This window comes from Tamandua tetradactyla, chromosome 26, assembly GCF_023851605.1.
Source record: "Tamandua tetradactyla isolate mTamTet1 chromosome 26, mTamTet1.pri, whole genome shotgun sequence".
Taxonomy (NCBI): Eukaryota; Metazoa; Chordata; class Mammalia; order Pilosa; family Myrmecophagidae; genus Tamandua; species Tamandua tetradactyla.
This window is the reverse complement of record NC_135352.1, coordinates 4,879,945-4,905,365: the sequence shown is the minus strand read 5'-3', so window position 1 is coordinate 4,905,365 and position 25,421 is coordinate 4,879,945. Positions and strand designations below refer to the sequence as shown.

Sequence of the window (25,421 nt, the reverse complement as noted above, 5' to 3'; positions counted from 1 at the left end):
TAATTTGAAACATTGATTTTGTGAAGTATAAAAAATAAAATCAAGAGTCCAGATGATGCTAACCCAAGCTGATTACTTTTAATGCTTTTTTAAAGAAAAAAGCTTATATTCAAAGCACTTTTTCAGATCACAATGGAATGAAGCTAGAAATCAATAACCACCAAAGAATGAGAACTTCACAAATACATGGAGATTAAATAACCCACTCTTAAACAACCAGGGGGTCAAAGAAGAAATTGCTAGAGAAGTCAGTAACTAGATAGCGACTAATGAAAATGAGAACATGACATATCAGAACTTACAGGATACAGCAAAGGCAGTGCTGAGAGGGAAATTTATTGCCCTAAATGCCTCTATTAAAAAAGAAGAAAGAGGGGTGGTGCAACGGTGGCTCAGTGGCAGAATTCTTGCCTGCCATGCCTGATATCCGGGTTCAGTTCCTGGAGCCTGCCCATGTCAAAAAGAAAAGAAAAGAAAGAGCAAAATCGAGGACTTAACTGCTCAGTTGGAGGAACTAGAGATAGAACCCCAAAGCAAATAAAGGAGATTAAAGATTAAAGATTAAAGCTCAATTAAATGAATTAGAGAACAAAAGAAAAACAGAAAGAAATCAATAAAACCAAAAGTTGGTTCTCTAAGAAAATCAATAAAATAGATAGACCCTAGCTAGGCTGATAAAGTAAAAAAGAGAGAGGATGCAAATAAAATCAGAAATGAGAGGGTGGGTCAATACCATGGGCCCTGAAGAAATAAAAGAAATCATAAGAGGATATTATGAACAACTATCGCCAATTAACTAGACAACTTAGATGAAATGGGCAAATTCCTAGAAAAACACGAACAAGTTACACTGACTCGAGAAGAAATAGAAGATCTCAACAAACCAAGCACAAGTAAAGAGATCCAATCAGTCATCAAAAATCTTCCTACATTCAGCATCATGGGAATTTGAGAAAGCCTTCTTGACCAAAAGGGGGAAAAGAGAAATGAGACAAAATAAAGTCTCAGTGGCTGAGAGATTTCAAACAGAGTTGGGAGGTTATTCTGGAGGTTATTCTTATACATTATATAGATATCCCATTTTAGTTAATGGTATCTTGGAGTGGCTAAAGGGTAGTACCTGAAACTGTTGAACTGTGTTCTAGTAGACTTGATTCTTGAAAAAGACTGTATAACTATACAGCTTTTACAATGTGACCGTGTGAGTATGAAAACTCTGTGTCTGATGCTCCTTTTATCCACGATGTGGACAGATGAATAAAAAAAAAAGGGTAAAATTTGGGTAGAATGAAAATATTGTAGGTCAATTAGAGGGAGGGATAAGTGGTATGAGATATACAAGTTATTTTTTTCTTTTTATTTCTTTTTCTGGAGTGATGCAAATATTAAAAATGATCATGGTAAAGAATACACAGCTATGTGATGATATTGTGAGCCACTGATTGTATAATATGGTTGGACTGTAGTGTGTAGATTATTTCTCAATACTAATATATAAAAAAAAAAACTTCCTACAAAGAAAAGCCCAGGGCCAGATGACTTCACAGGGGAATTTTACCAAACATTTCAAAAAGAACTAACATCAATTCTGCTCAAAGTTTTCCAAAAAATTGAGGAAAAAGAACATTACCCAACTCATTTTATAAAGCTAACATCATTCTAATGCCAAAACCAGGTAAAGACAGCATAAGAAAGGAAAACTACATGCCAAATACTTGAAAATTGAATCCAATGACACATTAAAAGAATTATACACCATGACCAAGTGGGGTTTATACCAGGAATGCAAGGGTGGTTCAACACAAAAAAATCAATGTAATATACCATATTAACAAATCGAAAGGGAAAAAAATCACGATAATCTCAATTGATACTGAAAAAGCATTTGACAAAATTCAACATCCTTTTCTGATGAAAATATTTCAAAAGGTAGGAATCAAAAGTAACTTCTGCAATATGATAATGGGCATATATGAAAAGCCCATAGCCAGTGTCGTATTCAACTGTGAGAGACTGAAAGCCTTCCCCTTAAGACTGCGACCAAGACAAGGATGCCCTCTGTCACCATTATTATTCAGCATTGTCCTAGAAGTTCTAGCTAGAGCAATCAGGCAGGAAAAAGAGATAAAAAGGTATCCAGATTGGAAAGGAAGAAGTAAAACTTTCATTATTTGCCAATGGCATGACACTATATTTGGAAAATACTGAGAAATCTACGATAAAGCTTCCTGAGCTACTAAACAAGTTCAGCAAGGTGGCAGGATATAAGATTAATGTGCAAAAATTAGTAATGTTTCTATACACAAGCAATGACCTAACTGAGGAATCAATTAAGGAAAAAATTCCATTCAACATAGCAACTGAAAGACGCAAGTATTGAGGGATAAACTTAATTGGGGATGTAAAGGACCTGTGCACAGAAAACTACGTAACGTTGCTAAAAGAAATCAAAGAAGATCTAAATAGGTAGAAAGCCATTCCCTGCTCATGGATAGGAAGGTTAAATTTAGTTAAGATGCTAATTCTACCCAAATTGATCTACAGATTCAACCCAATACCAGTCAAAATTCCAACAACCCTAAGACATGGAAATGGAAAAGCTACTTATATTCACTGGGAAGGGAAAGAGACTGAGAATATTTAAAAATATCCTAAAAAAGAAGAATGAAGTGGGAGGATAAACACTTTCTGATTTCAAGCTTATTATAAAGCCACAATGGTCAAAACAGCATGGTACACAAAGACAGAAGTAACTACTAATGGAATTGAATCAAGAGTGTGGAAATAGACCACCAAATCTATAGTCAACTTATCTTTGATAAGGCCCCCAAATCCACTGAAGTAGGACAAAATAGTCTTTTCAATATATAGGCATGGGAGAACTAGATATCAATAGTCAAAAAGAATGAAAGAGGACCCCTTAGCTTATATCTTACACAAAAATTAACTCAAAGTGGATTATAGACCCAAATCTAAAAACCAGTACCATAAAACTCTTAGAGGAAAATGTAGGAAAACATCCTCAAGACCTAGTAATAGGAGGCAGTTTCCTAAACTTTACACCCAAAGCACAAGCAACAAAAGACAAAATAGATAAATGGGAACTCCTCAAAATCAAATGCTTTTGTGCTTCAAAAGACTTTATAAAAAAAGGTGAAGTGGGCAGGCCACAGTGGCTCAACAGGCAGAATTCTCACCTGCCATGCCAGAGACCTGGGTTTGATTCCGGGTGCCTGCCCATGCAAAAACAAAAACAAACAAACAAAAAAAAGGTGAAGGGACAGCTAACTCCATGGGAGAACATCTTTGGAAATCACATATATTGGATAAAGGTTTGATATCCTGTATAAATAAAGAAATCACTCAACAACAAAAAACAAACAACCCGATTTAAAAATGGGCTAAAGATAAAAGTAGGCATTTTTCTGAAGAGCAAATACAGATGGCTCAAAAGCACATGAAGAGATGTTTATTTCATTTGCTCTAAGGGAAATGAAGATCAAGTCTACAATAAGATACCACCTTATACCTGTAAGAATGGCTGCTATTAAACAAACAAGAAACTACAAATGTTGGAGAGAATGTGGAGAAATTGGGACACTTATGCACCGCTGGTGGGAATGTGTTAATGGTGCAGTCATTATGGTAGGCAGTCTGGCAGTTCCTTAGAAAATTAAATATCAAGTTGCCCCATGATCCGGCAATACCCCCCTGGAACTTTGGATATCTACTCAACACCTAAGACTCAGAGTGGGAGTTCTGCAGTTCTGACGGTTGGCATTACCACACACAACTGTTAAAGAAACTGAAAAAGAGATCAGGCTTCAATTACAGACAAGAATGAAGCCAATCAGTTTGGGACTAAGTTAAATCAGAACACAGGGGTAAGGAAGACATCGTATTTTAGAACTTCACCTACTTTATGAGATCAAAGGAAGAGAGGTTTATTTTCCAGAACCTAAATTTTCTGTAGCACATAATGTAACTCAACCTGTCTGGATAGATCATTTAAACACCCAAACACAGAGAGCTCAGAATGGGAATGAGGGCTTTTATTCTGTATAGCTTCATGTAATGCCCAGATATCTCCGAGTATACTGAGCAGATAATTAAAAACTATCAGCAGGCAGTGCAACAGTGGCTCAGTGGCAGAATTCTTGGCTGCCATGCCAGAGACCTGAGTTTGATTCCTGGTGCCTGCCCATGCCAAACAAACAAAAAAAAGTAATGGCAATGTCCCTCGAGGGATAGGGGAAAAATACAGAACTACTAAACTTTCCAAACTGGGAAATCCCTGATACTGTCTCAAACATTAGGGATCCCCAAGTCAACAGGCCAAGCCCTTGATCTTGAGGCTTGATTTTGGGAAGTTAATTTATGTAGCAGAGGAGCTTAGCCTACCTGTAGTTATGCCTAAGAGTTACTTCCAGAGGACCTCTTTTGTTGATCTGATGTGGGTTCTCTCTCTCTAAGCCCAATTCTGCAAGTGAAACCATTACCCTCCCCCTTACACGGACATGACATACAGGGGTGAATGTCTCCCTGGCAATGTGGGCTATGACTCCCAGAGATGAGCCTGTCCCTGGTACCGTGGAAATGACAATGCCTTCTTGACCAAAAAGGGGAAAAGAATTGTAACAAATAAGGTATCTGTGGCTAAGAGAGTTCAAATAGAGTCAAGAGGCTACTCTGGAGGCTACTCTTATGCAAAATTCAGCTAGACATTGCTAATCACAGTTTACAAAACCCCAACCAAAACCATTCCTGCCAACCCTAAAGAACATTTAGAGCTCTATCTGAGATTCTACAAAGGTTCCATGCACTATGATTCTTTCCAGAAACCTATAACCTCCAGATGGGTTCCTAGGCTAGATAAGTCCTGAAACCCAGAGGGCTCAGCCTCTCCAGAACATCAACTAGTTTCATCCCCCTATCCCATATTACTGACAGCCCTTTCCAGCATGAAAAAGTTAGAAATGCCCCTAAAGATTGGGAGAAAGACCAAAGGAGAAGGTGGAGTTATAACAGAGAAGACAGGATTTAACAAATGAGTATGATTGCAGAATCATTATATTGATATTTCTTTTAGTCCCAGTGTCTTGGAGCACCTAGAAGTAAAAACCCAAAACTCTGGAATTATAAGCCATACCAAACTCTGAAATCTGTTTACAACTAATTATCATGGTATGCCTTGAAATTTACTGCTTTTTTGTATATATGTTATATTTTACACAAACACATACACACACACACACAAAGTCAAAAAAACAAAAAACAAAAAAACAAGCCAAAGGGTAACATCCTCTTTCTTTCTGATAAAACTTGTGTTAATGTATGAGAGTTTAAGAGAGCTCTGTGATCTCATTTTAAATAGTGTGTCTTGGGTACCCAATTTATTGGTGCCTCAGTTTAGATTCATTAATAACATGAATTTATGCTCATATAACATAGTAAGGATATTATCCATGTGAAAAATAATTAGGTATCTTTTAAGATATTTAAAATATAACAAATTGAATTACATCTGCTCTACACATACTATTTATGGGGTATGAATTATGCTGTAATTTTTGCTATTGATTGCTTACTTAATAACTAATTTGCTATCACTAAAAATTTGAGCAGTATGTGAGAAACTATCAGTAAACTGTGAAACCAATTTTCTACTCTTTTATTTTCAAATTCTGTATGAGTTTGTTGAAGAATACTGTGAGATTATAATGTGAACTGTTTAAAAAAAATTACATGGAACTAACTCATCCATGAAGTTGTGGTTTTTCTAAATACTGATATCCAACCAAATAAATTGACTAAAGAAAAAAAAAGAACAAAAGCTTAAACGTCTGGTTACTTTAAAGAAATAGTGATGATTTAGAGAATTGATTCAACAGGATCACGGATACATAACCTGTAATATCTCTTCACACAAAGGCTCTGGCTAAACTCCTTTTTGTAGGATGTAGATTTTTACCTTATCGGTGGGTAACATTCAATGTTAATTATGCATAACTCTTTATCTGAGTTGAATAAGTAGCTGAGTATCAAGCCTTGAAGAATAATGTCCTGCCTTCAATGGACAATTCTTTTTGCAGATGGCAGCTAGAGAGCAATTTACATTTTTACCTGCAGGAATATCACAAAGAGCAAAAAGTCCCACTCGAACATCTCCATTCACTGTCCACTTTTGTGTTTCACAGTTTGGATTACAACTGTGGTTCATAAAGCGGGAATAATTTCCTTTGGGGCCGGCATCAATTATACGGTCCTTCAGGAAGAAAAGAAAAGAAAGGTGACTTTAACATAAAGCTAAGTACAAACCTATCTTAGAAACATAGGCTTCTAAGTAAACTCAGTAAAGGGCTGTAGGTCAGCAGCATTTTGCTACCAGCTGATGCCTGGCAACTGACAACTCAACACGCTATGCAGTTTCCTAAGTTCTCAACTTTGTTTGATGACCTCCTAGTCAAGACAATTGAGAAAGTGGAATTCAGCTTTTTTTTTTTTCAAAATTTATTCAGATAGCTACTAGTGATGGGAACTAAAGTGTTTTATCATCAGCCCTCCTCCCCTGCTTTGAACAAGAAAGGGAGGAGGGCTGACTAGTACAGGGTAGAGAAATGAGAGGTTAGACTATCAAGCAGGAAGAAAAAATGAAAAACTTCTTCCTTAAGTGAAGACTTGGAGAACTGACTGACGAAAGCCCATATGGTATGTGATAAACTTTCCAGTAGTAATCTATTTGCTCTGTTTTTACTTATACTAATGATCAAAATACGGAAAAAGCTGAGCCTTTAGGGCCCCTAAATTCAGACTCTGATACTCTGGATAACTCCAGAGGATGGAGATTCCAGAGTGCTGTCAAGTTGGTTCAAGGGCCCATGGGCAGTCAGGACAAGACTTAAGGAGCCAGACTCCAGCAACCATAAATGACGTCTTTATATTTATGAACTCAAAAGTTGTTGAGTTTTCACATAATGAAATATCATCGAAATAGTACTTCTTTTAAATATCTCTACTTCTTTTAAAGATATTCCGATAGTTTTAGAGAGAGCATGAAATACAGGAAACAAGGGCATAAAATTAATTGATAATAGGATATCAACTAATCACTTATCATTGCTGGACCCCAGTTTCTTTTCCTCTGTAAAATCAGAGAACTGTTGAAATTAAATGAGACAATGGATATAATGTACGTCAAATAGATCTTACAATTTACATCACGAAACTTGCAGTTTCGTTATATTTTACTATCATTTTTCTTATATCGGTACTCATTTTCATAACTCATTAAAAAATTTAAATATACAGAGTAATTTAGAATTATTGCTAAAAAGAACTTTAGTGGTGGTTTATAACTTAAGAGTCACAGAGCTGATTCTCTCCTTTAGTGGTAAAGACATGGAAGCGCAGGGCTTTTGGTGAATAAGAGAGCTGGAACTTAACCATCGATATTTTGATCCTATTTCTGGTTGTCTTCACTACACAATGCCATCTTGCATGACTTGTAAAGCTTCAACAGTCATTAACTTTGTACTCTGCTATAACTAGCACCTTCCAATAGGTAGCATGATAGCTACTATAAACATTTTAATGTGCTTGGTAAAATGGAAAAACTAAGTTCAACCTAAGATCATGAAACAAATATTTTCTAAAAAGTCCCTTTTGCCTTACAAAAAAAAAAGCAATTTTACCTTGGTAACAGTTAACATATAAAAATTAGTTACACTGTTCTCATGGGCTCGCTTGATTCGCAGTCGGCATTCCTCTTCATCAATTAATTCACCAACATATTCATTTACAAATTCACCCTGCAGAGAAGCATACAACATATAAATGCAAAAATAAATGTGGAGAGCATTCTGTAACACATGTAAAAGCCAAAAGCATTAATCAAGAAGCCATCTGAATATGAAGCTTCAACCTTAGAAACATATGGTTTTTGACATGGACATTTGGGTGGCCCTATTTTTCCTGTACAGCTGCATCAAAAAGTAGTAATCTGCTTGTCTTTCCTCGCTGGCAATAATATTTTTATAGTGAGATATATCCAAGTGACAACTTTATGGCTTATCATTGGGATCTGGGATAAGGTAACTCCAGCTCCTGAAGTCATATTCTAACAGACTTTTACTAGTTTGTGGCTATAGGGAATTAGGAGTTAAGACCTAGAAAAAATCTGAATCTGAAACAAGTGAGCTGCTTAACTTTTTATTTTGAAATAATTACAGTGATTCATAAGTTTCAAAACAGTACAGAGAAGTTCTGTGCACCCATTTACTCCCTTTCCCCCAATGGTAATATCTTACCTAACTACGGTGCCATATTAAAACAATCCACAGTCTATTCAGATTTCACCAACTTCACCCACATCATTTGTGTGATTGTGTGTATGTATATGGGTGTGTCTGAATGTTGTTCCATGCAATTGTATCACATGTAGATTCGTGTAACCACCACCACAATCAAGATACAAAACTGCCCCATTACAATGGAGACCCCTTGTGCTGTCACACCCATACTCCTCCCCAGGGATCCATCTCATCCTTAATTCCTGGCAACTGCTAATATGTTCTCCATCTCTGTCATTTTCTCACTTCAAAAATGGAAATTCCATTGTATGAATGGAATCATACAGTATGCATTCTCTGGAGATTGACTTTTTTGTTGCTATTAACTTGGCATAATCCCCTCAAGATCCATCCAAGTTGCTTTGTGTATTAATAGTCTTTTTTTTTTTTTTTTTTTTTTTTTTTGCTCAACAGTATTTCAATGTGGACCATTCACCTACTGAAGACTATCTGGATTGTTTCCAGATTTTGGCTAATACAAATAAACTTGCCATGAAAATCTGAGTAAAAGTTTTTGTGTGGACATATTCATTTCTCTCAGATAAATGCCAGAAATGTAATTGCTTGGTCATATGATGAGTATATGTTTAGTTTCTAAAGAAAAACTGCAAACTATTTTCCAGAATAGCTGTGCCATTTTACATTTCTACCAGCGTGATGTGAAATACAAGTTTCTCTACATCCTTGCCTGCATTTGGTATCATAATTTTTCATTTTAGTGGTTTGAACAGGTGTGCAGTGATGAGCTGTTTTTAATAAGGGTAAATAATGTACATTCAACATTTTGCTTTTATAATTACACCATCATTAACCCTTTCATATCACAAAACATTGCTGATTCAGTCTAGGACAACAGTGTTTAAGAGCTTATCAGGCTTATCAATTTATTTTTGAGAAAAGAAATGTCTTAGGAAACAAAAATATATCAGCTTATGTTTACCAGATCTCCTTCTTCCCTCCCACCTCATAGAAATGTTCACTAATCCTTCTCATCTTTCTTATTATCACAGAACTACTGATAATAAATATCAGCCATCTAAAGCACTGTCTCATATTTCCAGAGGCTGTGGTTGAGTAGCCTCCAGAAACCACAAGCAGCTTCTGGCTAACAGCCAGCAAACAAAAACAAAAACAAAAACCCCTGAGATTCTTAGACCTACAGCTGCAAAAAATAGAATTCTGCCACTACCATGCAAGCAGGTAAACATATTCTTCCCTGATCAAGCCTCAACGGCAATACTGTGTTACCTTAAGCGGAGGACCCAGCTAAGCCTCGCCTGGACTCCTGACCTAAAAAGACTGTGAAGTGATTAAATGTGTGATGTTTTAGGTATGAAATTTGTGATATTGTTATGCCGCAAGAAAAAAACTAACACAACAAGTCAGATCAAGCCATTCCCTACTAAAATCCTCTAAAAACTTTCCATCCCATTGCAACCCCTCTCACTCATTTCCTACCTACCACTCCTCTCCTTGTCTACTCTTCTCCAGACACACTAGCTCTGATACTGCTCCTGGAACATTCTAAGGCCTTTGATCTTGCTTTTTCTTTCTTTGGTCTGGAATGCTCTGCCTCCGTATATATTTTGCATGGCTTGCTCCCTCACACATTCAGGTCAAATGTTATTTCCTCAGGCACTCCTTGACTAACCAAGTTAGAACAGCAATCCCTGTCACCAGGGTTTCCCTTGAACAGCTTTATTTTCTTCACAACACTTAATGGTGCTCAACATTATAAATTATAAATCGTTTGTCTCCTCCAGCAGATCTGTAAAGACAAGGGATTTATATATCCAGTTCATCATTGCTTTCCAAGTGCCTGGAATAGTATCTGGCATAAAGAAGAAGCTTCATAAATAAAGAAATGAATATATTTCACTTCAAGCAGTCTAACCAAATAGGTACACAAACACAGATGACTAAGAATGTCATTAAAGAATCAAAAATATATACATATTTCTCATTTTATTGAGGAATAGTTTAATTATAGCACAACTTACTATAGAATACAATCAGACTGTTTAAAAAATAGAGTAATATGTATTGACCATATTCATGCTTTAAAAAAAAACAATAAATATCATCTATATGAATATATATTTGTATATATGTTTATGCTTATATTTATAACTGGCTACATACCATGTATGTATGGTTAGATTTCTGGCAAGGAAACCAAGAACTGAAGCGATGAAGGAAGAATTTTATTCTTTATTATCTTTTTTGTATTGTTTGATTTTCTTCATTACTCACAAGGTACTTTTTTAATTATAGAGGTAATTTTTAAGTAGGTATAAAAATGGCAAGAGTAATTTTTAAATCCCAGTAGGTCCATATTCTCTCAGTGAATACATCTCTAAGTTCTCTAATATAGCAGATGGCACTACGCAAGTGAGGCTGGGGGTAAGGGAATTTGCTTCAAAATGCAGATTCCAGGCCTATCCCAGATATTCTAATTTAGAAAGACACTGTTTTTAACAAGGAACCCCAGGAGAGTCTTACGGACATTCAAGTTTGAAGCCACTACTTGAGTACTAGGATTTTCTGGTGATTTTCAGTTTTCTTTGAGTTATTTGCATTTAAAATTTTTCTACAATGTTATGCAGCATTTATGTAAAGAGATTGCTTGGAGAAATTGTCTCTAAGTATAAGAATGAGGAATTTATAAGTATTAAAGATACAAACTTTTGCCAATTGCTTTCACATATATATAATCTAACTTGAAATTTAAGACAACTTTTAAATATTTAGGGGAGGGATTATGGTATCCATTTTAGAGATGAGGAAACTGAGGCTGAGAGAGGTTAAGTAACTTGGCCATGGTTTCACAGCTAGTGAATTATGATGTTGGAACAAAGTTTTGGATTTGCTACTTCCTATCCTAGTATTTAACTTTATTATTTTGCCTTTAGTAAGACTTTTAAGTCCATTTTGCTTAAGTAAAAAAATATTTCAAACATAAAATGACCAAAGTCCCTTTTGATTGACTGATCACAGGACAGCAAAAGTTCAACTACATTTTATTACTACCCTCTTCCTACCACTTTCTTTGCCCAAGGAGTGTTAAATTCTCAATGTGGGAAGTTTCAGAAGGCATAGGTCCTGGTCTAGCCCATCTACTGTTCTAGTTTGCTAGCTGCCGGAATGCAGCACACCACAGATGGACTGACTTTTAATAAAAGGGGATTTATTTCATTAGTTCTTCAGAGGAAAGGCAGCTAACTTTCAACTGAGGTTCTTTCTTACGTGGTAAGGCACAGGGTGATCTCTGTGGCCTTCTGTCTAGGCCTCTGGGTTTCAACAACTTCCCCAGGGTGATTCCTTTCTGCATCTCCAAAGGCCTGGGCTGAGCTGTGAGTGCTGAGATGAGGTATGCTAAGCTACTTTGGCTGTGCTGCATTGAGCTCTCTCATTTAAGCACCAGCCAATTAAATCAAACATCATTCATTGCAGCAGGCACGCCTCCTAGCCTACTGCAGATGTAATGAAGAACAGATGAGGTTCACGTACCATTGGCTCATGTCCACAGCAACAGAACTAGGTACCTTCATCTGGCCAAGTTGACAACTGAATCTAACTACCACAATTACCTGCCCCACCCTGTCTCATCCTACCTTCTTAATGCTCCTTTTGGTCCTGAGGCCCCAGCCTCTTCTCTCTGTCTTGATGACTTCTGCATCTGGGTAGAGTCTTTTTGTAAAGCACTGGTTCTGGCAGCGATCTCCAGCTGGGCACACCTGTGGATGACACTCATACTGCAACATTCTGTTCAGGCACTCTGATTCCAAGCCACAAGGGTTTTCATCAGCTGGTTTGCAGTTACAGCGGGGAATCTCTGATAAGTCAGCAACCTGAATCTGTACCTTTCCTATTACTTTGTTGGCCTACAAAACAAAATTACAAATGAGAGGGAGGTGGAAGATAAGTAATCTATTAGCAACTCGTATAGGAACGCTGAAAACATCCATGCTATTCTTGGTTCTGCTACTGCCTTGTGTGGTATGACTCTGAAAAAGGCTCTTTACCTTACTTTCACATGAATAAGCTAGGAATAATAACTGCCTCTCCTTAGTTGACAAAGCTATCAAAACCTGATGTGAATTCTCACTTACTTATCCTGTATATTTCTCCTTTCACAGGTTGATGGAAACTTCATAACTGAAAACAAGACAAAACATGATTGCCTGGAGGCTCTCTGGAAGAAGGGGGCTAAATACCTATATTCTTATTTGGGTGCAGGATAACCTGGTAGAATATGAATAAGGTTTCACATAAAATGTGTCACTTCTGGGGATAGGAAGGTTTATCGAAGACCTAATTCTTGCAGCATTGCAGCTATGGCTACCATCTGATGCTTCCAACAAAAGCCCTTTATTTTACAGAAATGGGATGATAATTAGTAAGCATTTGCACAAGTCAGAAAAGGCTTTTTAACTACTAGGAGCAATGAATTTCATTTTGCCTGTCAAACACCAGTGAATTCATGGGTAAAAACTCACTTTGATGTGTTTGTAAGGAGGAGGTTTTCTTGAGTGTTTTTCAATCTCTAGTGCTTCTTTACTTTCTCTTTGTGCTTTCAACTCCTGGAAACGTTTTGCAGCTTCTTCCAGTGCTGCCAATACAAAGTATATAAATAACAAACAAATAAACAAACAAAAACTGTTGGAGTACTTTTACATTGCTTTCCTACTGCACTGTATCTGGCCTAAGATTTTCTTTTTAAAGTTATATACTGGAAATTACTATTTACCACCAGCATAGGGAATATGAAAAAGGATACATATAACTCCTTTATGGCTGAACACGATGCTCTGTGCAAGTTGCTGCCTCAGAGAAGAGGCTCTTCACTTCAATTTAAAGATCAGAGACTGCCAAGTAAATCTAAGAGTAACTTTTTACCCTCTGCGTTTTAAATTTATTTCACTCTTATCCAGAAAGTCAAAACTTCCCGGCAACTTGCTGCAAAAGCACTTGTTGTAAGGCCCTTTGTGGGAAATTTTTACTCTCTTCCATGGCAAAGGAGTGTCACTTGATTAAGAAGACTATTCCCAGAATCTATGTTTGTAGAAAGATCACTGAAGAAACTCCTTTTACATACACAGCACAGTCCCCTCTACTGAAACGTATTTCAAACCTGGCTCCAATGTGACTGGAAGCTACAGATGTTGAACCATAATACTTTGTGAAAATTCTCTAATATGAGAAATGTGTCATATGCAAGTTAGGAGACTGAGAAATCAACACTGGAGTCTTATATTTGAGCTACTGTAAACATCATCCAACTTACCTTTTTTGAATGTCTTGTTAATACTAGTCTGCCCCTCAGCAAAACTTTTGTCTCCTTCAACATAAGGGAACACTCTGCCCTGGTGTACCCAATAGTAGTCATGAGAACCAAAGAAGAACACAGGGAAATCCCCCAAGTCATGTTTAAGGCCCTGGATGTTCAGTGGCACAGACCTAGGATTGCAGATCTCTGCTGGCCACCATCTGAAAACAAAAGCAATTTTAGACCAAGAAGATGGAAAAATAACACTATTTTTTAAAAGGTTAGAAGGAGGGAAAAAATGGTTATGTACTTTGCACATTTCATTTAAACTGTAAGAATGCAAAATATGTTGTTTCTCTTCAATCGTGCCCAAATCACACAGTATTTAAAAATGTTTTAATTACTGAAACAGTAAATACAGATTAAAATTTTAAATTAATATTTACAAGAGAATACATATCATATAAATGTTATAAAGCATAATAATAAAATAACACATAAGCTACTACCCAACTTGAGAATTAGAATATACTGAAGTCAATTTCAATCCTGAAAAGTCAGGTTTTCCCCCTATTAAGTTGACAGGCTTAATACCAAGGTTATCGTCCAGGGTAAAAGTTCATTTCTAGTAGTCAAGGGAATCATTTTGGGAAAAACTGATGCTAGAGTAAAGAATGACCACTCTCATTCAAATTAGCATTTTCTGACTCTCTAATGGACCACGACAAAAACCTAATCAAAAGTTCTAGGTTTTATATCAAGTGCATATTTCAGAATCAAACTCATCTTAAATCATAACAAACATGGGATTTGGGACAGAATGAAAACATAACTTTTCCATGCTATGATGACTGAATATCCCAGCAATCACTAAATGAAACCATCTGTAAGGAGCATTTGACAGTTTCCAGTAACTGGACAACTTAGGAATTGGAAGGTGAAGCTAATGGTTCAAAAACAAGGCCAACCTCAGTGTTCCTGACATGGGCTTTTGTAGTATACAAAATCAGCATGAACAGAGGACATTCATATTTCACATATGCCTAATAAACCAAGTATTTAACAAACAGATGATCTGGAAGATAAACAATGACACAGTTGCACTCCCAGATTTATAGTGCAGAACTTGAATAAGCGTCACCTGATACAATTAAAAACATGGATAAAAGTCCATGCTCAAATTGCTAAAATAAACCAAACCAAAACAAAAAAACATCATTTCATGTGGTTAAGATTTGGTTTGCCCTCAAAGCAGGTTAGGAAATGGCTACTCTTTGTATTTCTAAACCATTCTAAGGTATCTAAACGTGTACACCATTAATGCATTCACTAGGGTCTGTTAGGAAGAGGCACATTTTCTCCCAGGGGTTGTTCCAGGTCCTCATATTTTCCCCCAGGAAGCTTCAAACTGGAGTAACTAGTAATTGAAAATAAACAGCTTCATGTGGCCCAGCTGGGCCTGACTGGAAAGAAATACATTAAGAATTAGTTCATGAATAGAAGTATTTCCAAAACATATGAGAAGAATCTGACCTAGTTATAAAATCGCACTGCTGTGATCTGAACTGAGCACTGCTTTGGGCTTCTTTAAAATGTAATGCGATTAAATTTGTCTTAAAATTAAATTAGGGCTGATATTTTTGTATATATAATTTTTTAAAAATAATTACTTTGGAATTTATTTGAAATTCTGAAGGCTTCTTACACTACTTTAGGTATTGTTCTTTCAAGAGTGTCTTATCAATTAATTGTCAAATCCTGCACACCTCTCTCCTCATACCTGATAGATAAATATTTTTAATTACAGAAGCATTAGGAGTGTCTTTTAAAAATTAAAACAATGAAGAAATACAGAATGGAAAAAGTGAAAATGCCTCCCCATGTAATCTCATTCTTAGAATAGTAACATTAGATGTATTTCTTTTCAGATATTAAAAACACATAATATCTAGATCTATAGTGTTGTTTTTATCATTAACACACATGGAAGCATCCTGTATTTTACTGTTTAACATGCCTTTTAAACTCAACTATGTATCATGGATATCTTCCCATACACAGACCTGCCTATTCTTTCATTGACTTCAAAACATTTTACAATATAGATATGCCATAATCTATTTGACAATCCCCTTAGTGACTGTGGGTTATTTCAAGTTTTTACAATTATAAGTAATATCGAAATGAACACCCCTATAAAACACATTTCTACCTTATGTCTGATGCTCCTTTTAGCTACTATATCAACAGAAGAGTAGAACATACGGAATAAAAATAAATAATGGGGGAACAAATGTTAAAATAAATTCAGTTTGAAATGCTAGTGGTAAATGAAAGCGAGGGGTAAGGGCTATGGTATGTATAGTCTTTTCTTTCTCTATTATCATTTTATTTCTCTTTCTGTTGTCTTTTTATTTTTTTCTAAATCGATGCAAATGTACTAAGAAATGATGAATATACAACCATGTGATGATACTAAGAATTACTGATTGTATATGTAGAATAGAATGGTATCTAAATGTTCTGTTTAATTTTTTTTAATTAATAAAAAACGTTTAAAAAAAAAAAACATTTCTGCTTGCTCATCCAATTCTTTTCCTTGAAGTGGAGTGCTGGATCAAGGGGGATACAGAGAGTTATAATTTTGATACATGATGCTGGATTGCCCTGCAGGGAACTTCCATTTTCCTATGCCCTCACAAGTGGCAAAATTAATCTTCTAAATTTCCTTAATCTTTTAATTGAGAAAAATCACCTGTTTTATGTCCATTTATTTTAGTGAGGGTGAACATTTTTCCCATGTTTATTTTCTCTTTGCTCTTCTTTTGCAAACTGGCTTTTTTTCTTCTTTGCCAATTTTTCTACTAAAATATTTGTCTTTTCTTATTGAACACAGAGGGCAAATATTTTCTCCAGTTTGGCATTTACCTTTTAAAATTTTAAGGTATCTTGCTACACAGCATGAAATTGCTTATGTACTCAATTTGCTAATCTTTATCTTCAGGAGTTGGAGATTTCCGGTCATATGTTTAAAAAAAAATGACAGAAAGGTCTTCTTGATCTCACTGCTCCTGATCTCACTTAAAAAGCAAACTTTTAAAATTACATAGGTTATGCCATGCACTAGGATAACTTTCCAGAAACCAAGTTGTTAACCCAGATGGGTCCCTGGACCAGGTAAGTCTTGAAATCTAGAGGGCTTAGCCTCTCCAGAACACCAGCTAGTTCCATTTCCCTACCGCATATTACTGACAGCCCTTCCAACATGACAAAGTTAGAATGGGCATTGCCCAAATGCTCCTAAAAAGTGAGACAGAATGATCAAAGGTGATGGTGGAGTTATACAGAGAAGGTAGATTTTAACAAACAGATATGACTGCTGAATCATTAAATTGATACTTCTTTTAGTCTCCAGAATTTTAGAGCAGCTTAAAATAAAAGTCTAAAATTGTGGAATTGTAACCCATTTCAAACTCTGAAATCTGTTCTACAACTAATTGTTGTGCTGTACCTTGAAATTCATTGCTTTTTTGTATATATGTTATTTTTCAGAAAAAAGAAAAAAAAAGTTGATTGTGATAAAAAACCATTTACTCCTTCTAGCCTATGTTTTGGAGCAGCTAGAAGGAAAAATCTGAGAGGATGGTATGGTAGCGCACGACAAACTCTGGAATCTTCAATGACTTGCTGAAGAGTGCTTTGAAAACTATTGCTTTTTTCTTTCTTTGCTTTGTATATATGTTACATTATATAATTTAAAAAGTTTTAAAAAATAACTAAATAGGTTATGGTCATTCCCAGAAACTTTGGGTGTTAATGAGACAGCTGGGACTCAGAATTAGAGCTCTGAAGCTATGAAAGTCAGCAGTACCCCCCATACAGGAACTGTTTCAAAAGTTGAAAAAGTGATTAGATTTTAAGTAGAGATATGAATGAAGCTGATCTGGATGGACTAAAGTAAATCAGAATACAGGGAAAAAGATGATATTGTCCATATTTTAAAACTTCAACTTCTGTGTGAGACCAAAGGCAGAGATGTTTATTTGGTACAAAATTTCTATTTTGGGTAGTATATTTCATAATTTAACTTGCATTGTCAGAATAGGTGAACACCGTAAGTACATGGAATCTTGAATAGGGCATGAGATTTTGTTAGTTTGCCCAGGTTAGTCTGATACCCCAATATATCCCAGAATGATTTGCATAGTGAATAAAGAAGTATTTGCAGGGTACCCTTGGGGCACTGGAGAGAAGGAGGAAATATTCGACTTCCCCATTTGGAGAATTCCTGATATTCCTGCAAGTAGTGGTGACAACCAAATCAATAGGCTGAGCCCTCAATCTTGGGGTTCACCTTATGATACTTATTCCTGCAAAGGATAGGCTAAGACTACTTAAAATTAGGCTTAAGAGTCTCCCTCAGAGAACCTCTTTTGTTGTTCAGATGTGGCCTCTCTCTCTAAGCTAACTCAGCAGGTGAATTCACCTGTGTGATGAATACACAACTATATGATATTGTGAACCATCGTTGTACATCATGTATGGAAAATAGATGTGTGAAGATTTGTCAATTAAAATACTAAAAAAAAATGAAACAGATTTTGGGTTGCTAGGCTATCTGCTCTCCTACTTTCTCTCTTTAAAACCCCAGTGTCTCAGGAATTGGTTATTGAGCACCTCAGGCAATAGAATCTGTAGCCTTTGTCCAGTAACAATTTGGCAACCCTCCAGGATGAATGCCCAAATCTCTGGAGTCCAAGCAGAGCAGGTAAGCCAGGAAACTGAGGCTTTTGCGGCTGCTGGGCCGAATTTAGTCTAGAGCCTCAGCAACTGGGGTTTCTTTGTTCTGCTGGCACTCCAGAGACTTCTGGTGCCTTGAAAATCTTCAAAGAGAGAAACCGCTTCCAGTTCCATATCTGGACATTTAACTGGGTGAATGGGTTGTCAGAGTAAAAGTCAACAGGGGAGTAAATAGGCGGTTTGAGTCCCCTTGACTTAGGCCTGGATCATGCTTCCAGAATGATTCCCATTGCTCTGACCTCTACATCTTCTGGTTTTGGGTACCATACTATACAAGGTTTGAAGCCCTGACCTAATCCAACAATTAACTGGCGTTCAATGAAATTAAGTAGGCCTATTTAAACTATGTATTGTTTTTTATTTTTATTTCTGCTGTAAGAGTTTACAATCTAGACCCCCTACGTATTGTTTAATTGTTAATATATGCCAAGGGTGAAATGTCTGTTTAATTGTTAACTGATGTGTTTGGTGTGTATTCTGTACAGGGTTTGAGGCCCTGATCTAAATTTGTCTGTTGAATATACTCAAAAAAAGAGAATCCAACAATTAATTGGTATTCAATATCATTAAATACCAGTGTGCTATCTGGGTATGGTGAGAGTTAATATTTAATTGTTAATCAGTGTGTTAAGCATTTAATGCCTGTTCATTAGTGGGTGTGTTCAATCTAGTTATTATGTGTTACTTAAATACAGTAAGAGTCAAGTAGTGCCTGTTTAAATTTGCTGCCTGGTATGGTCCTGCATTTGTGTTGATCAAATATTCCTAACTAGTTACTGATTAAAGAACTTCTTTTAAAAAGGGAACCTTTGAGCTAAATTGAAATTTGAAAAGATTTCTGGTTAAGGGTCTATAAGAAAAAAGGTTTTTTCTGTAACATAATCTGGCCTCAGTATGATTTAAAATGAAAATACTACCATTATAGTTAAACATATTACTGATACAATTGTTCTGCAAAAAGGTAGAAATGATATAATATATTCAATCCTTAATTTGTCCATCTCAAAAGTATTTTTGTTTTTTATGTAACTAATTTTTTATTTGTGTCTGTCTACATTTTCAATGTATATTTTCATACGTCCAGATGGTAGTATCAAATTAATAAGAAAATTCTTAAAGTGTTCTATTTGAATTGCTTAGAAATAATTAGGCACCTGATATAAATATATAAATTGGCACTTCTGAAGTAAAAGAGGAAAAACTCTCTGAGCAGCAAGATTCAAAACCTTAGTTTTATAATTAATGTAAACAAACCTGGACACTAGAAAAAAACTGCCCCTAGAATTTCCTTAAGACAGCACAAAACTGCCAAAGGGCTGCCTCTGGAAAAAGCAAAGACTTTTTCCAAATGGTCCTGGTCACAGCTTTTAGTAAAATAAATCTAATAATTGGAAATAGTTAAAGAAGGGCTTAGGAAATCTCAAAATCCCACAAGCCAGGCTGTATTCTGTCTGTGAAACCTATACCTGCCCTAAGGTCTAATCACCTAAAGCAGTTATGGTAGAGGGCTAGGCAAAAGACATATATGACAAGGTATCCTTTAGAATTCCTTTTTACTGGGCCTGGAGATTAGAAATAGCAAGCATAAAAAATGCTATAGCATAGGCTATGTTTGTTAAAATTATTTTTCCAATAACGCCTTTGCAGTGGTAGCTAGTAATCAGATCATTATTAATATATAAATAGACTTGGGATAGGAGTAACTGAATAAAATCTAATTATCAAATTTCAGTTATGTAATATTCCTGCAAAGGACAGACTAAACCTTAAAATTAGGCCTAAGAGTCACCCCCACAGAACCTCTTTTGCTGCTCAGATGTGGCCTCTCTCTCTAAGCCAACGTAGCAAGTGAGCCCACTGCTTTCCCCCTGTGTGGGACACAAATCCTGGGGTGTAAATTTCCCTGGCAACATGGGACAGAAATCCCAGGATGAGCTAGAACCCAGCATCAAGGGACTGAGAAAACCTTCTTGATCAAGATGGGGGGAAGACAGAAATGAGAAAAAATAAAGTGTCAGTGGCTGAGAGATTACAAAGCAAATCGAGAGGTTATGGTGGAGGTTATTCTTACACATTATATAGATATTCCTTTTCAGCTTATGGTGTATTTGAGTGGCTAAAGGGAAGTAACTGAAATTGTAGAGCTATGTTCCAGTAGCCTTGTTTCTTGAAGATTATAGAATGAAGATAGAACGTTTACAATGTGACTGTGGGATTATGAAAACCTTGGTTCTGATGCTCCCTTTATCTAGGGTATGGACAGTTGAGTAAACAATATGGTTAAAACAAAACAAAACAAAAAAAACAATGGGGGAACAAAGGTCAAAATAAATTGGGTAGATGGAAATACTAGTGGTCAATGAGAGGGAGGGGTAAGGGATTATGCACCCCCCCAAAAACAAAAGTAAAAAAAGTAAAAAATGATCACGAGGATGAATATACAACGATGTGATATTATAAGCCAATTACTGTACACCATGTATGGAATGTTTGTATGCTAAGAATGTTTGTGTTTATATGTTATTTAGTCCATAGAAATATAAAAAAAATTTCAGTAAGTAAAATGAAAGATCTTTACAAGATATGGAAAAGTTTTCCTAAATTTGAGCTTTGCACAAATGAAAGAACTGCAGTATATCTTCCAGAATTTGATAGTTAATGTACTTGTAAAGTTGTTTGTATTTTAAGATTAAAAAAAAAGCTTTTTTTCAACCTCTATTAAAAGGAATTTTATGATAAATTCTGAATTAACAAATGCAATTTTCTTCTGATTAGGTGTGTTCTCCCTAAATCTATATAAGCTTCCTGATAAAATAAGCTAGTATTATAAATACATTTTCAAGAGCCTCTTAAAATAGCATAACTAGATAGGTTAAGTTACATAAACTAAGCAATGTATCTGGTATAATAAAATAAGAACATGCTAATGCTTCAAACATATTCTTTATAAGAAATGTTAAGTTTAGTAAGAAATATAATTGGACTTTTTAATAATCTTGATTACCTAGATTTCAAAGAATCCAGCTTTTGGTTATTTGGGCATTTATTATCTCAGTATATGGGAGAATTTGAATTTGTAGTGGCTTTGTTAATGTCAATCAATATACTGTTGTCAGTAAATGCTGTTATGATTAGAAAAGACACAAGTCTTAGATTCAAAGAGTTTAAATTCTAGTTAGAATACATTTGTATCAAGGCATAATGTAAGACAGTCATAATAAGGGAATAAAAACGCTGGGAGAATTTAACAAGCAGATAGATAAAGAATGACCTAAGAAGTTCTCATAGAAGAAACGAGACAAGACCTAAATTAGAGTAGCATTTAAATAAATATATCTCTGAACTAGCTTATTTAGAAGCCATAACTTGATTTTGTGAACTAATACTTTCCTGGTATTATTTAGCAGTTGAAAATAATGTTGAGAAAAAATTGCAATTTTCTGGATATAAATATCTATCAAAAACCTTATTACAGACAATTTAAACAAAATGGTGGCTTAGTAAGGAGTGGAATTTAGTTTGTCCTCCAGAGCAGCTGGTAAATAGCCAGGAACAGTACAGAATAGTACAGTGATGTGGGGCCACAGCACTGGCTGGACACACAGTGTACATCAGTCTGGACAAGCTGGACCAGGGGTGATCCCACACAGACCCACGAGTCCCCCAGGCCACAGAGGCTGGCGCCCCTCTCCCACAGGCTGGTTCCCAGAGGTGAAAGGAAAGGAGACTTCACTAACAGCAAGGGGCTGCGCTCAACCAAGCTTCAATTGTGGAGTTAACAAATTCTGACTATAAAAAATAGACCCCCAGCTCCGCTGAACATCGAGTAAAAGCTAAGATTGCTGGTTTTGCCCCAGTGCACAGGAGGCAGCGCTAATAGAAAAAGAAAAATAAACAACAGAGTTTTCTTCGGATCGGACAGCACAAAATATTTGAAAAAGTCTGGGCCCTGAAGGAAAGGAGGGGCACACAGGACAGGGAGATATATAGAGCAACTTGCCAACTTAAGCTCTTGATTTGCAAACCGGAGGAACTAGGGACCTGCACTGAAAATGATTCTTTTTTTCTTTTCTTTTTTTTTTTGGCTGTGTTTCTAAGGTTGACTGCTTTTTGCATACAACTGCAAGGCTTTTCAGGCACCAGCTGCCCCAGGCAAGCGCAGAATTAAGCTTGTCTGAGAGACAAAGAGGTTGGTCAGGTGAAAGGAAATAATTCCCTGAAGGCTGTGCCTTCCCCAGGACAGGTGGAATCCCTTCCTCAGGGAACTTACCCCAGGGTCTGGAAAACTAAAGCCTTTAAAGCCACCCTACAATTTCTCCTCTGACTCAACCACACCCCAGCAGGGAGAGTCTGCTGAAGTTAAAGGTTCGCATCAATTTATGCTGGTGGAAAGTGCAGACAGACAAGTGTCACATACTGGACAGGACAGGAGAAACACAGAGTCTAGAGGCTTCATAGAAAAGTTTCAAACTGCTGGGTCTCACCCTCAGGGAAAACTGATGCAGGTGACTCTTCTCCTGAGAGGAGGCAAGTATGGTCTGGGAAAATCTGACTGGGGTCTATAATACCTAAGTAGACCCTACCAAGGGTTTAAAAAAAAAAAAAAAAAAAAGGCACCATACAGGCAGGGCAAGAAACAAGAAAACAAGAACTGAAAAATTCTGATCTGGTAAACAAAACCTAAGCTACAGGTCTAGAATAAGCTGAACAGAATGTCAAAGAACAGATAGACAACAAAGTCATCCAGCAAGAAAATCCTAGGTAAAAAAGTGAAAACAATCTCCAGAATAAACTAATTAAGAAAATTAAATGTCTAGATGCCAGCAAACAATAAAGAATCATATTAGGAAAAAAGAAGATATGGCCCAGTCAAAGGAACAAACCAACAATTCGAATGAGATATAGGAGTTGAAACAATTAATTCTGGATGTTTGAACAAATGTGGAAAATCTCATCAAAAATCAAATCAATGAATTGAGAGAGGATATAAAGAAGGCAAGGGACAAACAAAAATAAGAAATCGAAAGTCTGAAAAATCAAATCGCAGAACTTATGGGAAAGAAAAGCACATGAGAAGAGATAAAAAAAAAAACAATGGAATCCTACAATGTCAGATTTCAAGAGGCAGAAGATAGGATTAATGAACTGGAGGATGGAAGATCTGAAATCCAAAAAGCAAAAGAACATAAAGGGAAAAGAACGGAAAAATATGAGCAGGGACACAGGGAACTGAATGACAACATGAAACGCATGAATATATGTGCTGTGGGTATCCCAGAAGGAGAAAAGAAGGGAAAAGGAGGAGAAAAACTAATGGAGGAAATTATCACTGAAAATTTTCCATCTCTTATGAAAGACCTAAAATTACAGATCCAAGAAATGCAGCGTATCCCAAACAGAATAGATCCAAATAGACGTACTCCAAGACACTTACTAATCAGAATGTCAGATGTCAAACAGAAAGAGAGAATCTTGAAAGTAGCAAGAGAAAAGCAACCCATCACAACAAGGGAAGCCCAATAAGACTATGCGTAGATTTCTCAGCAGAAACCATGGAAGTGAGAAGACAGTGGGATGATATACTTAAGACATTAAAAGAAAAAAACTGCCAACCAAGAATTTTATATCCAACAAAATTGTCCTTAAAAATGAGGGGGAAACTAAAACATTTCCAGTCAAAAAATCACTCAGAGAATTTGTGACCAAGAGACCAGCTCTGCAAGAAGTACTAAAGGGAGCACTTGAGACAGACAGAAAAAGACAGCAGACAGAGCTGTGGAAAAGAGTGTAGAAATGAAGACTATAAGTATAGGTAAAAAGAAGAAAAATAAGATATGACATATAAAATCCAAAAGGCAAAAAATGGTAGAAGAAAGTACTGCCTTTACACTAATAACACTAAATGTTAATGGATTAAACTCCCCAATCAAAAGACATAGACTGGCAGAATGGATTAAAAAACAGGACCCATCTATATGCTGTCTACAGGAGATGTATTTTAGATGCAAGGATAAACAAAGGTGGAAAGAGAAAGATTGGGAAAAGATACTTCACACAAATGACAATCAGAAATGAGCAAGAGTAGCTATACTAATATTCAACAAATTAGATTTCAAATGTAAAACAATTAAAGGAGACAAAGAAGGACACTATGTATTAATAAAAGGAATAATTCAACAAGAAGATATAACAATTATAAATATTTATGAACCGAGCCAGAGTGCTCCAAAATACATGAGGCAAACACTGAAAAGAGAAATAGACACATTGACCATAATAGTTGGAGACTTCAATTACCTGCTCTCATCAATGGACAGAACATCTAGACAGAGAATCAATAAAGAAACAGAGAATTGGAATAATACAATAAATGAACTAGACTGAAAAGACATTTATAGAACAGTACACCCGACAACAGCAGGATACATCTTTTTTCTCAAGTGCTCATGGATCATTCTCAAGGACAGACTAATATGCTGGGTCACAAGCAAGTCTCAATAAATTTAAAAAGATTGAAATCATACAAAACACTTTCTCAGATCACAAAGGAATGAAGTTGGAAATCAATAATAGGTAGAGGGCCAGAAAATTCACATATATATGGAGGCTCAACAACACACTCTTAAACAACATGTTGGTCAAGGAAGAAATTACAAGAGAAATTACAAGTAAATAAGTCAAGGCAAATGAAAATGAAAACACAACATATCAAAATTTATGGGATACAGCAAAGGCAGTTTTAAAAGGGAAATTTATTGTCCTAAATGCCTATCTCAAAAAAAGAAGAGCAAAAATCAAGGAATTAACTGTTCACTTGGAAGGACTAAAGAAAGAACAGCAAATTAATCCCAAAGGAAGCAGAAGGAAAGAAATAATGAAGTTAGAGCAGAAATAAATGAAATGTAGAACATGAAAACAATTAAAAATCAAGAAAACCAGAAGTTGGTTCTATGAGAATATCAATAAGATTGACGGACCCTTAGCAAGGTTGACAAAAAGAAGAA

The 25,421-nt window shown here is 36.0% G+C and overlaps 2 protein-coding genes across 10 annotated transcripts in view; one reads left to right on the top strand and one right to left on the bottom strand.

The window, feature by feature from the left end:
• Nucleotides 1-13,033, top strand: part of DDHD2 (DDHD domain containing 2) — an 89,367-nt gene extending 76,334 nt beyond the window's left edge. Inside the window, exon 17 of one of the 2 annotated variants that reach the window (XM_077144179.1) lies at nucleotides 12,488-13,033. In XM_077144179.1, coding sequence (XP_077000294.1) covers nucleotides 12,488-12,506 — 19 coding nt within the window. In that variant the 3' untranslated portion in view covers nucleotides 12,507-13,033. The remainder of the gene's footprint in view (nucleotides 1-12,487) is intronic. The other variant, XM_077144176.1, reaches the window with a different exon arrangement.
• NSD3 (nuclear receptor binding SET domain protein 3) overlaps nucleotides 1-25,421 on the bottom strand; it is a 171,317-nt gene that overhangs the window by 8,297 nt on the left and 137,599 nt on the right. For 4 of the 8 annotated variants that reach the window (XM_077144165.1, XM_077144169.1, XM_077144164.1 and 1 more), the window contains 5 exons: nucleotides 13,636-13,838; nucleotides 12,848-12,960; nucleotides 11,963-12,232; nucleotides 7,692-7,808; nucleotides 6,124-6,265 (listed from right to left, as the gene is read on the bottom strand). In XM_077144165.1, the coding sequence (XP_077000280.1) occupies nucleotides 6,124-6,265; nucleotides 7,692-7,808; nucleotides 11,963-12,232; nucleotides 12,848-12,960; nucleotides 13,636-13,838 (845 nt within the window). The other 4 variants (XM_077144170.1, XM_077144171.1, XM_077144167.1 and 1 more) reach the window with 3 other exon arrangements.